Here is a 14,621-nt window from a genome sequence, read left to right as displayed (position 1 = left end):
AATTTTCCTTTCCATTAAAAATTCCAATTTTGAAATGTGAAGACATTTGAAAAAGACATAACAACTAAAATCCACAACAAGGTCACACAAAGTAATCCTAAGGCCGTAGTATACACCGTTCTAAATTCCAAATGTTTCGTGAGATTCGAGATCTCAGTATCAAGGGAATGTTCAAACGAGTCAAATCTAGGTGTTCTAACAAAATAATCAATGCAACACGAAAGTATATCAACAAAAATTCAAATTCTCACGTAATGCAATATCGCATAGTGGCTGGACGACAATTAGAGTACAAAATCAATTACCAACTTATAGTCAAATTAAACACTTCAAATAGAACAAATAATTCCTAAATTTTTAGTACAAACAATGGTTACTCCACATGATAACCCTAATCCTAATATCATCCCATACAATGACGAGTTAATATCAAAATTTAAATTGAAATAAGTCAATATCATAATGGTCCAATTTTTGTCTAAAAATTATGAGAGATATGAATTCATCACTTTAGGACCACTACTATTTATCCTAAAGTTTACAGCAACTGCAGTAACCAATCAACCACGATCAGACCCTGATCGTACGAAGAACAAATACGTCCAAATTCCACTGTATAACACCCGAAACAAAAATTAAAAACACCAAAATGTTAGAAATTATGTCAGGAACGGACTGTCAGTAGAAGCCTTTGAATTTCTTCTTGCTCGCTGCCAAGCGCAGCTAACAATTTTTGCGTGAGTCGGTTTTCAGGGGAAAAATAGCCATGTTTTCTTCTTTTTCTCACACAAAGCATGCATTTAAATGGCTAGGGTAGAAACAACATATATGTAGAATTAGGCTAGGCGTTAGTTCGATCAATAATAAGGTTAAATGGACTAAGATTCAAAGTAATCCAAAAGATGATATATATAGGCAATGAGTAGCATGAATTTTTTGAGCTACACCTTTGGACTTGATTGTTAGTAATTAATTCACCATTGGTTGATGCCCGTGAAATCATATCCTGACGTTTACATGGGGTATCAAAAACTAACAGTTACCACATTAGCAATTTATTTATTTTTTTAAAATAATATTATTCATAGTCAACGACTACAAAGTCATCATATGTGTTCGTTTGACATTAGCATGTTATTTGAAATAATAAAATTACATAAAATTAATGTATCAAATAACAAACCGTCACATAGGACGGCTACTATAATTACTCTATACTTTTATCCCAATAGCTAACATACATTGCCACATCAATCGTGGGAATGAGATCATTTGTACTTAGTAGAGATCCATCATATTCAAGAGATGACACTGACTCGAAAAAGTTCTCTATTCAATATATCTGATATATTTACAAAAAATTAAAAAATATAGAAGAGAGAGAAGAACTCCAAGGTACAATCTCTGATGCACACGGCTCAACCTAACGTTGTCTTATACTTCCAATAATTCCCAAAACATAATTGCACTGGAATAAACAGAATACAAGGTTTTGTGAGATAGATACAAAAATGTCGGACGAGGAGCACCATTTCGAGTCAAAGGCAGATGCCGGAGCCTCCAAGACCTACCCACAGCAAGCTGGAACCATCCGCAAGAATGGTTACATCGTCATCAAAGGCCGCCCTTGCAAGGTATATATAGATTCTTGCGATTCCATATTAAAAATTTCAAGAATACAGTCCTGATGCTTTTGTATTTCTACGAGGTTTGATTTTAGTGTTAAGAGTATATTAATTCATTCTTATTGTAACTACATGTATATGTAAGTGGTTATGCATATTTATTAGTGCGTGTTTATTTTAATTTTTTTCCGTGTATTTCTTTTCTTGGAATTGATACAGACGAATTTGTTTGTTGATTTCTGGATGTGTCGATTAAATTGTGACATGTTGGAATTTGGGTTTTTTTTTTTTTTAACCTATGAGCTTGGATCTAACTACAATGATAAATCTTTGTGTTATTGCTGCTGTTGTTGTTTTTTTTCCTTCGTCTCAAGGGTAAATGGCTCGTTTGGCTTTGGTTTTGGGGTATGATACGATTATATGGATCAGCTTTTGTTGTAAACATTTCTTTTGATTTATATAGGTGTGGGATCAGATACGTGGAGAAATTCAAGAATTTTTAATTTGGTCTTCCCTAATTCTAATTTCAAAACCTAGTTCATTCAAAAGCTCTTTTACGGGAATAATGAAATATGTTTGATCGCATTGGTTTAAATATTAGGGAAGTTGATTTCACATATGTTGTCAGAAATATTTAAGACTCAGTTTTTGATGGATAAAAATGGTTATTAACATGTGTTGTTGAGTCGTACTTTGCAACTGACAGTAAGAAGACAATGGAAGGTGGGGGAGATGGAGGAGTGAATAGATTGCATGGGATCTGTTGTGATTTCAGTCGCCGTTACTAGAAAGTGAGTTGTTGTTAAGGTGTGGCTTTCTATGCTGAGTGTGGAGTATTTGCACCTGTTAAGTTGGAATTCTGGAGCTAATGCAGCTGTGGGCACGTATGGAGAGCGAGATGAGAATAATGTTTTCCTTCGTTCACTCTTTCACATAAACTAAAAAGTTACATCTAATTACTATATGGTGGTTTGGGTAATCTAGTATTTTCTTGTCCAGCTGCTTTTTTAGTGGCCATTTTGCATTTTTTGTTGTCTGGGTTCTTCTTCTTCTTCCTTTTTTAATTTTTTTAAAATTTCCGCCTTTCTGGTCTAAAGTAAGTGTTTCTTTTTTACAGGTGGTTGAAGTTTCAACATCAAAAACTGGCAAGCATGGTCATGCTAAATGCCACTTTGTTGCCATTGATATATTCACTGCTAAGAAGCTGGAAGATATTGTCCCATCTTCCCATAACTGTGATGTATGTTTGTATTTAATGAACTCAATCATTTTAGCTTTTTTTGTCACGGTTCAACCTTTTTATGCTGCTTTCTTATCTTTAATTTTACAGGTTCCACATGTCAATCGTACTGACTACCAGCTTATTGATATTTCTGAGGATGGATTTGTATGTCTAGTCTCTTAACATATGTTTAGGAGTGTGTATGTGTACTTTACTATCTCAGTTCTTGATATATGGTAGGTGAGTTTGCTGACTGAAAATGGCAACACCAAGGATGATCTGAGGCTGCCAACTGATGACAACCTTCTAACCCAGGTACCCTTCAAGGCTCCATCCCTTTTGCAGGATTTGCCTCTCTTAGATTCTTTATTTACAGAATCAAATCAACAGTATAAATTGGCATGCTTCTTGTTATTATACCCTACGTGAGTATGTTATGAGTGGGAAAAAGAGAAGAAATGTCCGCCAACATGTTCTTGATCATATTTCAAGGAAAGTGTATTTTGTTAGTGATATATGTGTGCCAAGACAGAACAAGATTGCAGGTATCTACTGTAATTTTTGTTTTGCCATATGAAAATTATTTTCATTGGTTGTGCTGTTAAAATGATCAGATCGTTAGGAAAACCTTAACATGGCGCTGAAAGACTGCGAATGAAAATTCAATGATTTACCTTATTTGTTTTTTTTTCTCCTTAGTTCATGTAATCACTACCTTTCTATTTAACTGTTGATTTGAAATGGGAAGGGATTCACTGTGAGTTCGTTGCATCTTTAAAATTAAAAGCATGTGCCGACACTCTCCTGTTTCCCTATCAGTATTGTCATGTTTGCCTTCTTGATGATGGCCAATTTGTTTCAGTATTGTCATGTTTACCTTCTTGATGACGGCCAATTTGTACTTGACATATAATAATCGGTTGTTTGTCAACTTATAATGAGTGCAGATCAAGGATGGTTTTGCTGAGGGGAAGGACCTGGTCGTGAGTGTGATGTCTGCAATGGGAGAAGAGCAGATATGTGGTCTCAAGGATATTGGCCCCAAGTAGTTGGCTTTCGTTCTGCAAACTGCTTTTACGATGACAACCAAAAGCTATATTATAGAACTATTTTACCATCTTTTATATTTTCAACCCCGTTATGCCAAGTTTGTTTGGCGACTGTGTAAGGGTCTCTGGATTCTTAGACAAAAACCTTGTGTCTGGCATCCTAGTATGCTATGGATTTTACTGGCTTTAAACTTATCTACCTTTATATGCTTCAATGGATATCTAATGTTATGCTCTGGAAACTTAAAGACACTCTTCTATGTCATGTCGTACATTCACTTTACTTGCATTCGTTTGGATTAGTTTAATGCTTTAGACGACTGAGGACTTTGATCGGTCTAAAGAGTCGGGCTATGCTGATGCAAATGAATTGAGAATCAGAGACTACCCTGTTCAGAGAAAAACTTCGGTATAGGACGGTGCGACCGACGAATGGGAAGTCACCACCCCGTTCCACCCTCATCAATGATAATTGCGCCATGGAGTGCCAAATTAGGCTCTTTTATGTCGAGGGTGGGATATTCAAACTAGATTGGTCTGAAACAAGAGCCATACCAATATATGATGATTCCAGTTACATACTGTACTTCAATCTCCAATTTGGATAATTTTGTTGGGTTGTTAATACCAAGTGACTCTACATGTTAAAAGCAAAATATAGGTATATCTCAACCACCATCGTTGTGCCATGCTTTTACAGTTGAGTCGATAGGTTGAATTAGGATATCTTATGTTGAATGTAGCACAGCTCAAACTAGTTTGATTTGAAATTGAACCGTACTTATATAAGGCGGTTCCATTTATCTTCTACTTCAATCTCTATTCGAGCTCTGGTTTTTTAGAATAAATTTTGTAATATATAATTTTTTAAAGAATGTACGAATAGAAAGTGAGAAAATAATTAAATTCACGTGCAAAATTATTTTAATCAAAAAATGTATAATTGCAAAATGAATTTTGCAAAAAAAAAAAAAAAAAAAGGTTTTAAAGAATGCCTCGAACATGGGTAATTGATTGCCCAATAGAAACTAGGGTTGTAACCCGAAACCTCAAGTCTAAACTCCAATTTGGTGTACACACGAGAGAGATGAGCTCAGGCTCAGGTTCTTCGTCGCCTAGGCGCACTCGTGTGGAGAAAGAAAACGAGAGGCCTAGAGCCTTTGATTCCAAGGCGAAGGGCTGCTGGGCCAATGCAGATATTGTTCCTGGCCACCACCCATAGCGCTGGCGTAAAGATGCTGCAGGAAATGAGTCTGCAGGCGTTCCATATAGTCCCATTTTCAAAAGGTTTCTCCTCTTCTCATCGTATAAAAGTGTGTGCTTTATGACTTGATTTCAATCAATTGTATAAATGCATTTGAAAAGCTGGTAGGAAAGAATTTAATGCTTTCTAGTTATTTTTGGGTTTTTTTTTTTAGCTACTAGCTCCTTTGATTTATCGTAGAAAAGTTAGCAAGGTTTTGTTTATTTTGCGGCAAGTGCGGATTTTAGTGCAAGGGTTATTTGTAAGATTAGATTACAAGGTGTAGGCGTATAAAGACAGGGAGCGCCCAAAAAATCTGCTTCGGGCTTGTAGTCATCAGATAGCATTTCTATAAATCCGGAAGTTGATGCTTTCTATATTTCTTTTGTTGGGATTTTGCGGGTAATGTTGAAAGTTTTGTGCTTTTGTTGTCATTGAATTTTGAGTTATTTGATAATTAAATTATGTATAGGAATGGTTGGGTGCTGCAGGTGGGGAATCAGTGGCGGAAAATTGCCAGATTCTTCTAACAAGGGCGAACAGGTTCAAAGCCAACAAGGAGGAAGTTGATACAGCTGAGTTGAAAGGGTACTATTGTGACATCAATTTCACAGGTATTCATAACTTTCTATCGATGATTTTCATGTTGTTTTCTTCTAGCTAGTCTTGTCAATGCTTTAAATTATGGGTTCTTAACATTTATGTTTGATAATGCTACATAATAAAAATGACTCATGTTCTGGTGTATCCTCGAATGGTTGCTTTCTAGGTGTTGCTTCTTTAAGTCAGATTGAAGACTGATTTTAGGATTATTTGATCTTTTTCTCAAGAATCCATTAAAGCTTTATGTAAATAACATTGCTAATTGTTAGAAGTTTTCACATCATATAGTGTCTCTTCTATTGGGCAATGTCCATAACTGAACTGATTACTAAAATGATATTTTTCTTGAGGCTAGATACCAAAAGAAATGGAAATAAAATAAATGAAACTACATTTCTGGTCTTAATCTCATTGGATTTGTCTTTTCAAGGATAGTCTAGTCTCCTAAGGCCTAAATATATATTCAATGTCATCTTGGAGAATTCTCCAGATATGTGGTGGCCAGAGAATTACATCTTCTGTTGTTTGACGAACCTAGTTCGCATGATAAGTAGTTGTTGTTCAAGAATTCTGGATTGCTGTATTTTTGGCACTATTGCTGTAGCATTATGCCAGTATTAACCACTGATGTTATCGGAGTTAACTCTTGAATATACGATCAATCGCTATTCTGAACTCTGACATATGAATGACAAGAGCTTACCCCCATTCTCTCTTTCGCTGCTGGAGGGGGTTTGTGTTCTTTTCCTTATTGTCATTATTTTTTACTGGGGATAGGAGTGGATCACATGATACCAAACCCGGAGCTTAAAGGGTCTGCTGAGCTACACAGTCATTCCATTATTTAGTAAGCAAGCTTAAAAAATCCAAATGACACCTGAAGCTTGCTCGCTACTTGGAAGCGATGTTTCTATTTTCTAGCGAAGGAAATATCTTAAGACATGTTTTCTCTTTGGCATTTCAGACAAGGAGCTTGACATTATTGAAATGGCTGTTTATGGGGATGTCATCCATCCTGGGAACCGTTGTCGTTGCATGACTGTTGCTGAAATGTTTGGTAAATATAAGTCCAAAGATAGTACCAGTTCCTGCCAGTTGCCATGAAGTGATGATGAGTCCTTGTAGCATTGAAGAACTAAAGCACAAGGCTTGGACTGCAACTGAGCCTTTTTGGTGGAACTGCCTAAACCGAGAACTCAATTTACGATTCATATCTTATTGTTCTGTATAGGCATTGATTTGATCAAAACTGATTCATCATATGCATTATGCAATCATGTTATTGATATAGCGAAGTTATGATTGTGGAAGCTATAGTGAAGATTTTGCAATTGCATAAAGTCTTATTTTAACTTGAAAATTTTCTTTCGGTTCTAATATAACTGAAGACAAGAAAAAATGTTAGTTCTAATCTTTAAGAGAAGAGCATGTTTTGTGTCCTTTGATTCAATCCGTCCATCTGACTTGGTTGAGGAAACTCGAGACCAAATGGAATCATTGAGCAGAATATGACTCGATGGTCGATAGGTTGTCAAAGGCTCTCTAATTAGACTGATTATCATGTTATGAAAATTAAATGCCAATATGCCAGATTAAGACTAGCGTTTTAAGATATCATGGTCCATGTATATCCTTGGTCCCTTCTCTTTGCCTCACATGATATATGAACTAAATTCTTGACGGGGTTAATGTGACATGATGAAATTAGGTAATCTCTTCGACTACATCATTGATGGAATTCTGTAGCAATCTACGCAAATGGTCAATAGGGATATAATCATGGGCTAACCATGGACATTGGTTGATGATCTCTACTGCAATGAAGTAAAAGGAGAGATTTGTGGAATCGGAAGACGAAACTGGAGAACACACATGAAAAGCGAGTAGTGCAGGAGAAAATAATACAAATGAGTTTTATTTTCTACTGTGAAAAATGTAATATTTCAAGAATAAGATTTTCCCCAATGCTTTTGAAATTCCTACCATATTGTTAGCAACTTTTTGGTCTGACGACCTCAAAATCTGGTCAGAGCTTGCAATCAACAAAATGCTTTAGCAGGACTTGATAACACCCATGAGAGTGGTTTGGAATCTCTTTTTAGGATTATTCTGTCTACACTTTATGGTGTACACAATAGATTACACCCCCTCACAAGGATGGAAGTCCACAAATATTTTATTATATGTGGGCTCCCTCCATGTGAGAGGGGTGTAATGCTTTGTGTACACATAGCACAATCTCTCTTTTTATACCTTGGTGTGGGAGTATTTCATTATGTAATATAGATAAATATCCAAATTGATTAGCAAAGTAAAAGAGAAACATTTAATGTATCCAAATTGATTGGCAAAACATTCAATGGTTGTGATTAAATGCTTCAGAAAAGTGATTTTCTATTTGAATGGAGGCACTTTTGGAGAATATTTTAGGAAGATGAGCACCTTAAAGAACCTGAAAAGCCAAGGGAATGCAATTCCTCCCCTTTGGCATAATGTGGATTCAGCTTTTAAAATAACAAAAAGGTTTAAAAATATGAGTTTCTCTAATATCTCTCAAGTTACACTTTTAACGCTCCCTTTTTAAGGAAAAGTTTAAAATGTAATAACAATGCTATATGCTCATAATCCCAACCATAAGTATCAGCCTTAAATTTTCATCATACCATAGGAAATTTCATTCATACATCTCCCTCGTGCATACAAAGGCTTTGGTTCTAAACCTACAAATCTAGCATGGCGAAAAAGCATTCTAGTTGTTGCTTTTATTCAAGAATTTCTCTCCCTCCTCATCATGTTCTAGTGCAGTCTGATTCTGTTTTGGGAGACTTCAGAGACAAGTCGAATCGCTGTGACAAAGTTACAGAATTCGCCTGTGCATGCCTCTTATGTTTGTGCTGTCCATTGTCTATGGTTTGGTGTTGTGTCAAAACGTCTTGCAAGAAAGGGCGCTGTTTGGCTGTGAAAGCAATGCATAGGGCTTGTTGCAGACTAGATAAAAGAATATATGCTGAGTATTCATCGTTTTCAGACATTGATACAGATTATCAGGCGAGTAAACGGCATATACTTTCCTAAATTCCTGTTCCTGTGAAGAACAGGTGAATTTATGTTGTAGATGTCTAAATAATAAGCTTGTTCTTCTTTTACCAGTGAACTTTTTCCCAGAATCTCAATTATTGACACACAAACAATGTTTCATCTGACATGAAACAAATACCTTTATGCTTCATATAGTAGGAACACTGTCGTCAAGGGAAACAACAACACAGAAGAACCAGGGTCTCATTAAAAACCTAGAAGAAGGTTGAACTGGTTGTGTAAAATGTTGACCAAATTTAATTTTGATGACTTCTTGCAAGATGCAGTGGACAAACTATCGTTTTTAAAATGTAAATGGAAATTGCAGAAAACAGATAAGATTTTAACTTTTTCCTGTTTAGTATTGACTCAAACTCAATGACCATACACTGAATATGATTATGCCATTCACACTAAGGCCCATAATCATTTTTTTTTTTTTTAATCAATCTATTTTTATGTTATTTCATACTGTACAATTCTTTTCTTTGTGGGATCATTTTCCCACGAGATATGACAATGTTTAAGTAGGAAAAGTATTATTAGGTGGCCAGATTATATTTTATCCTCTCGAAAGAAGCTAGTTTGATCCAAAGGGAAACATTGGAGATGTAGCTCTTTATGGGGTGCAGTAGAATTATTTTATGTCCACAATTCAGGTGCTAAAGAAGAGATACGAGATGGAACTTATGAAGCAATTGACTTAAATATATGATTTCGATGTTATCATGGAAGAGAACACGAATCTACTTTGATCTTTCAAAACAAATGAACGGTCCTACTCAAAATTATTCCAAAACAGCGTCATTTACAAGTCATTTTCCAACAGGTAGCACTCTGTACCACAAGTACTCTGGCTTAAATAAACTTTGCTAAAATTCTTTCACTACATACATCGTCATCTCTCTCTAAATTCGCTGAAGAACGTGGACCATAACATGTTTGACACTACATGACACTTTTATAGTAACACTGTTGAATTTTTTTCTCATTTGTTGAATGGCTAGAGTAGCATTTTCCCACACAAATTGCCGTGATGTGTTTAGCCAATAACCCACAGAAGTTGCTCACTTACCACATTCAGGGCATGTTTGCATTTAATATAAAGGGACAATCTGAAACAGCTATTGGATGAACTAAACAGTTAATTATGTCAAAAAGGCTCATTGGATTTTCACTATCTTTTTTCCGTAAAGATGGATGAATTCTTCTTCTGAGGATTCATTAGGAGAGACTGATGGCGGACGAGGGTGGTGCTAGTTATCCACCACAACCTGCACCACAGCCGGCTTCGCAAGTGCTTCCATAGACGCCCGAATCTGTGGCTGCATCTTTGTCTTGCGGTACTGCACCATCTGCGCATGTTGTGATAACTACTAATATGATGAAAATGGTACCGAAAACTACACAAAGGACTTGAAAAAGATTGATGCAAAAACTGGCACGTCCATCCACATCTATCAATTCTTTCCATTCCCGCACCATTTGTCTCTCTTTAATTATATCTTCGCAGCGAGAACCTTGATTGAATGTGTAGGACGAGAAATCTTGTTTACGATTTAGCACCCCAAGTGGTATACAGCCTCCTATCTTATAGTTGCTTGAAAGGCCAATTTTACATTAATAGTTAAAGGACCTTTCTCTCTTGTTTCTTTTATAAGGGCAGTCAGCATGGGACAAATTTGATGATTCTAATGTTTTTATTTTAATATTGGCAGCAGACTTTAGTGATAAGTGTTGACACGAACTTTCAATGGATCAACATTGCCACCATAAATTTGGTAGTTGGCCTTCAGATACCCCTCTTCGTTAATACGATGATGAAATTACAATGTATATTTATAAGGATTTGGGTTATTCATTTTAACTAGGTTAAGATTTTAAGATGAACCTCAAATACCATATAATAGAAAAGTGTAGTACACGGCTTATTGAAAGAATAACGTAACTCAAAGATCTCGTTCTTTTTCTGCATAGGATCTTTTCACCTTCACCAAAGGGCAAGTATATAGCTAGAGGAGTCCTTCGTTTCTTACAAGGGAGCTTTAATCCGACCAAATTAGTGTGTAAAGGCTATTTTCATTTAGTAGAACTCGATGTGTTTCTGACATTGGGGATGATAGATTTTTATAAGTGATTAGACTACTCCATCTCATAGGTCGACATTTTGGAATGTAACCTTAATTTTCTTACAATAGTGTATTAGTATTAGACTCCAAACTTGATCGTGTGAATGTGCAGACTGATCAAAATGATATGATATAATTCATTCGAAGAGGAATCATTGAGAACGTGGAAAATGAGTATAGATACTCATCGAATCATTCCATATTATACAAAACAGTGTGATTTTTAAATTGTTCAAAGAATTTGCATTTCCTTGACCATAAAAATAGACCAACAACTACCCACTAAGTTTATTTTTAATAGTTACACCATTTCATTGAGCAAAAACAATCAATTACACATTTGGTGACGAGGATCATAATGATTGTACAGAAATCAAAAGGACAAATTGCACCATTTTTTCCACAACCATTAGTCCTTCAACTATCATTATAGCTGCACACAATTAATTTAAAAATACAAAAATTATCAAAATCTACATTAAATCATGATGTGATCTTCCCTTGTCAAACATCATTAAGATACTATGCCCTTGTTTGATTTTCAATTTTTTTAAAATACATTTATCCCTCTCTCTCAATCAGATATCCTTCAATAAAATAATATAATACGCAAACTTAACACTTTTTTTTTATTTTCTAACTACACATTTTTTATCAATTTACTATCTCAAAATACATTTTAACCAAAAAAAAATGGGCTCAAACATGCTCATATTTTGTTTTATAGCTTTGGTTAGTGGTCCAAATTAGAAGTGATTCATATTTTTACGAGTGATGAGTGAAAATTCAATGAAAATTTAGTCTAATCCTCTTGCTAGGAATAATTATGAAACTTTATTCAAAGTTTGAGATCGACTTATTTTTAAAAGTTGGAAACTAACTTAGTGCTCGAATAATAGACTAAAAACGAATAGTGCCATATTTCCTAAATTCCAAATACATTGACCATACTGATAAGAGTGGCATATTGCCAAACCATACACAAGAATTATTGCAAAAAAGTATCATATCAATATCACCGAAAGGCATAGCATTCAAATGAATAATAAAAATATAAAACGACAATTTGTCGGTCCAATCTCTTGTGTGCAAATGTGTGAACATCAGAGGACACATTTGACATTATAATGCTTTCACATTGTGTACAATCATAAAAATTTGATAAGTAATTTTGTGAAATTTTTTTTTTTTTTTTTTAAAGAAGTGTGATTTAAAACAAATAAGAAATTACGTCCAAGTGAATTGAAATTATTTTAAACTCTTTTATAATCAAACAAGTTTTATATTATATACCCAAAGGTTGAATTCAAAATAATTTTTGCTATCAATTAGTTCTCGTCTTCAAAGAATACCATCCCTAAATTTAAGTAAATAATCGTATTAACCTTCCTCACAAAACTCTAGGGGCGGAACGGTGAGGACCCTAAAAATTGAGGTTCAACCTAAGTAAATAGTCGTATTCTTTTAACTCAAATTTAACCGACACCATACCTCAAATTTCAAAAAGTTTCTGCAAGATTTCAATTCATTTTACTTTATACTTTTTTTGGCCCTATTTGACGTGTATTAAATCATATCAAAATCCAATTTTTTGCTAGAGAATCCCACTAGAATTATCATACACTGCCACGTGTTTTTTAGCAACTAAATACATGTTCGGAAGTTGTTTTTGAGTCGTAAATAAGTGAGTAATACTTATAAATTCCACGAATTATGTAGATAAAAGTGATTTGGTCAATTATAAATAGTAGCCAAACAAGGACTAGAGCTTTTTAATGAGAAAAGATCTCGATTCAAGTGTCCACCCCTTTGAAAAATTGTGAAGAGAGCAGCAAAGTTATTTGTCTTGCCCCGATTTCCCATAACAAATAACAATAAAATGGAACTCTAGAAAAAATTGTGGCTCACCTACCAGCTAACACAATACATAAATTCCTGTACATTTCCTCTACCTCTCTATAAATAGAACTAAACTTTTTCACTCAACCACAAAACCATTGACTCTTTCTTCATACCTTTTGAGCTAATTCCACAAGTTTTAGATAGAAAAAAAAAATGCAGGCATCTAAAGTTGCAGTGTTTTCAATGGTACTTGTGCTTCTGGTCTGTGGAGCACAATTTTCAGAGAGTGCAACGTGCACCCCAACTGCACTCAGCCCTTGCATGTCTGCCATCTCGTCAGGAACTCCCCCGTCGAAACTGTGCTGCAGTAAGATCAAGGAGCAGCAGCCTTGCCTTTGCCAGTATCTCAAGGATCCCAATTTAAGGAAGTTTGTTAACTCTCCAAATGCAAAGAAAATTGCTTCCACTTGTGGGGTTCCTCAGCCCAAATGTAAATGATTTTCAAGGCCCTTATTTCCAATTTCCATAAAGAGTGAGTAAATGAGAATAACGGTGCAACTTTTGTTTGTCTACCTAACTAGCTGCACTATCGAATAAGTCTAGGTATTGACTGGTTCAGTCTTACTGAACTGGGGTGCTCAAGATTTGTACTGAATGTACTAATATTTCTATTATAATCGAGACAAATTGAAATGGGATTTTCTATTTGTAAATGGGATTTTCTATTTGTTCTTTCTATATTTTCTCAACCTTACAATTCATTGGAGAATGTAATAATTGATGATACCAAAAATAGACAAGCAATATTAACCTCCCACGGTTAATTACTCACATAATCTTCTCCATAATCAGGTGATTATTAAATACACTTATGCTTGGTCGGACAATGTCCAAATTAAATCTATCCAGCAAAGATAATGGAGCTACTCTCGATATCCTATTGAAAGAACTTGGTAGAAACTTTCTAGTAAACCAAGAGAAAAATATTACCAGTATTCCTATTATACAAGCAATTGCTTCCCCTCCTCATCTTCTTCAACAAATCAATAGTCACTTGTGTTCTAGCAAATTTGGCTGGATGAATTCTATCTTTTGACAAGTCAACCAAAACAAACTTTTATTGGAATTAATTTCTCCTCCAGAATTCCATGCTAACAAATTTAGGAAAGTAATGGTCATATGAACAATATGTAGCCTTGCAGACTATCTTGAACAATGGCAACTATTTGTTGTTGGACACAATTTCGGTTTCGAGCTGACAATCTATTTCAAACCACTGATGTATCTTGATTAGGGGCTTCATTTGCTTGTCATATCGACTGCAACCGACTGTGCCCGTAAATCGTAGGCCTCCACTCATGTTTTTGTTGAGTTCATTAGGTAACTGTAGATTGTTTGAAAAATTGAACAAAGGGATGCATGCTTCTGGTTTGAATGAATTGGCTAGTAAGCGACATTCTACCTCATTCATATTTATTTTCAATCAAACTTTAGAACATTCTCAAGATACCTTATGATGAAGTGTACAAGGGATTATAGTTTATGATGAAATGAGACCGTCGCAAGGCATAAAAGTGTGATTTTTGATTTCATGATAATTTTGAGTTTGTTCGTTTTTGGCGAATTGCTAGTCTAACTCGATTGGAATCGAGCCAATGAATAAAACTCAGTGCCTTTGGCCTTGACGCAAGGTCAATTTTGGACAAAATCCATCGTTTAGGTGTTTTTGCTATTTATGATAAATTTTGTTTTCGCAATATCTTTTTCCATAAAATTCGGATTTATATTCCGTTTGTTGGAGGATGATCTTGAAGATAAGAATTTTTCATC

General features: G+C 35.0%; 2 protein-coding genes and 1 pseudogene across 2 annotated transcripts; all 3 read left to right on the top strand.

The window, feature by feature from the left end:
- Positions 1-1,352: 1,352 nt before the first annotated feature.
- On the top strand, positions 1,353-4,179 carry LOC111388373 (eukaryotic translation initiation factor 5A-2). The gene is made up of 5 exons (XM_023013053.1): positions 1,353-1,634; positions 2,743-2,865; positions 2,956-3,012; positions 3,088-3,162; positions 3,795-4,179. The coding sequence occupies exons 1-5, from the start codon at positions 1,512-1,514 to the stop codon at positions 3,894-3,896; spliced, it is 480 nt and encodes a 159-aa protein (XP_022868821.1). The 5' UTR covers positions 1,353-1,511; the 3' UTR covers positions 3,897-4,179.
- A 798-nt stretch (positions 4,180-4,977) lies between these two features.
- LOC111388387 lies at positions 4,978-7,082 on the top strand (annotated as a pseudogene).
- Positions 7,083-12,917: 5,835 nt separating this feature from the next.
- Positions 12,918-13,504, top strand: LOC111388382 (non-specific lipid-transfer protein 2-like). The gene has a single exon (XM_023013065.1). The coding sequence runs from the start codon at positions 13,005-13,007 to the stop codon at positions 13,287-13,289; it is 285 nt and encodes a 94-aa protein (XP_022868833.1). The 5' UTR covers positions 12,918-13,004; the 3' UTR covers positions 13,290-13,504.
- Positions 13,505-14,621: the final 1,117 nt, after the last annotated feature.

The sequence above is a fragment of the Olea europaea genome, unplaced genomic scaffold (genome assembly GCF_002742605.1).
Source record: "Olea europaea var. sylvestris unplaced genomic scaffold, O_europaea_v1 scaffold489, whole genome shotgun sequence".
NCBI classification, from domain to species: domain Eukaryota; kingdom Viridiplantae; phylum Streptophyta; class Magnoliopsida; order Lamiales; family Oleaceae; genus Olea; species Olea europaea.
The sequence above is the reverse complement of the archived record's forward strand: the minus strand, read 5'-3'. Positions and strand labels throughout refer to the sequence as shown.

Excerpts from the sequence above, each read along its gene's own strand:
- LOC111388373 (XM_023013053.1), top strand. The coding sequence starts at position 1,512 with ATGTCGGACGAGGAGCACCATTTCGAGTCAAAGGCAGATGCCGGAGCC. Across the intron at positions 3,013-3,087 it reads ATATTTCTGAGGATGGATTT|GTGAGTTTGCTGACTGAAAA; the intron begins GTATGTCTAGTC and ends GATATATGGTAG. Across the intron at positions 3,163-3,794 it reads ATGACAACCTTCTAACCCAG|ATCAAGGATGGTTTTGCTGA; the intron begins GTACCCTTCAAG and ends TAATGAGTGCAG.
- LOC111388382 (XM_023013065.1), top strand. The coding sequence starts at position 13,005 with ATGCAGGCATCTAAAGTTGCAGTGTTTTCAATGGTACTTGTGCTTCTG.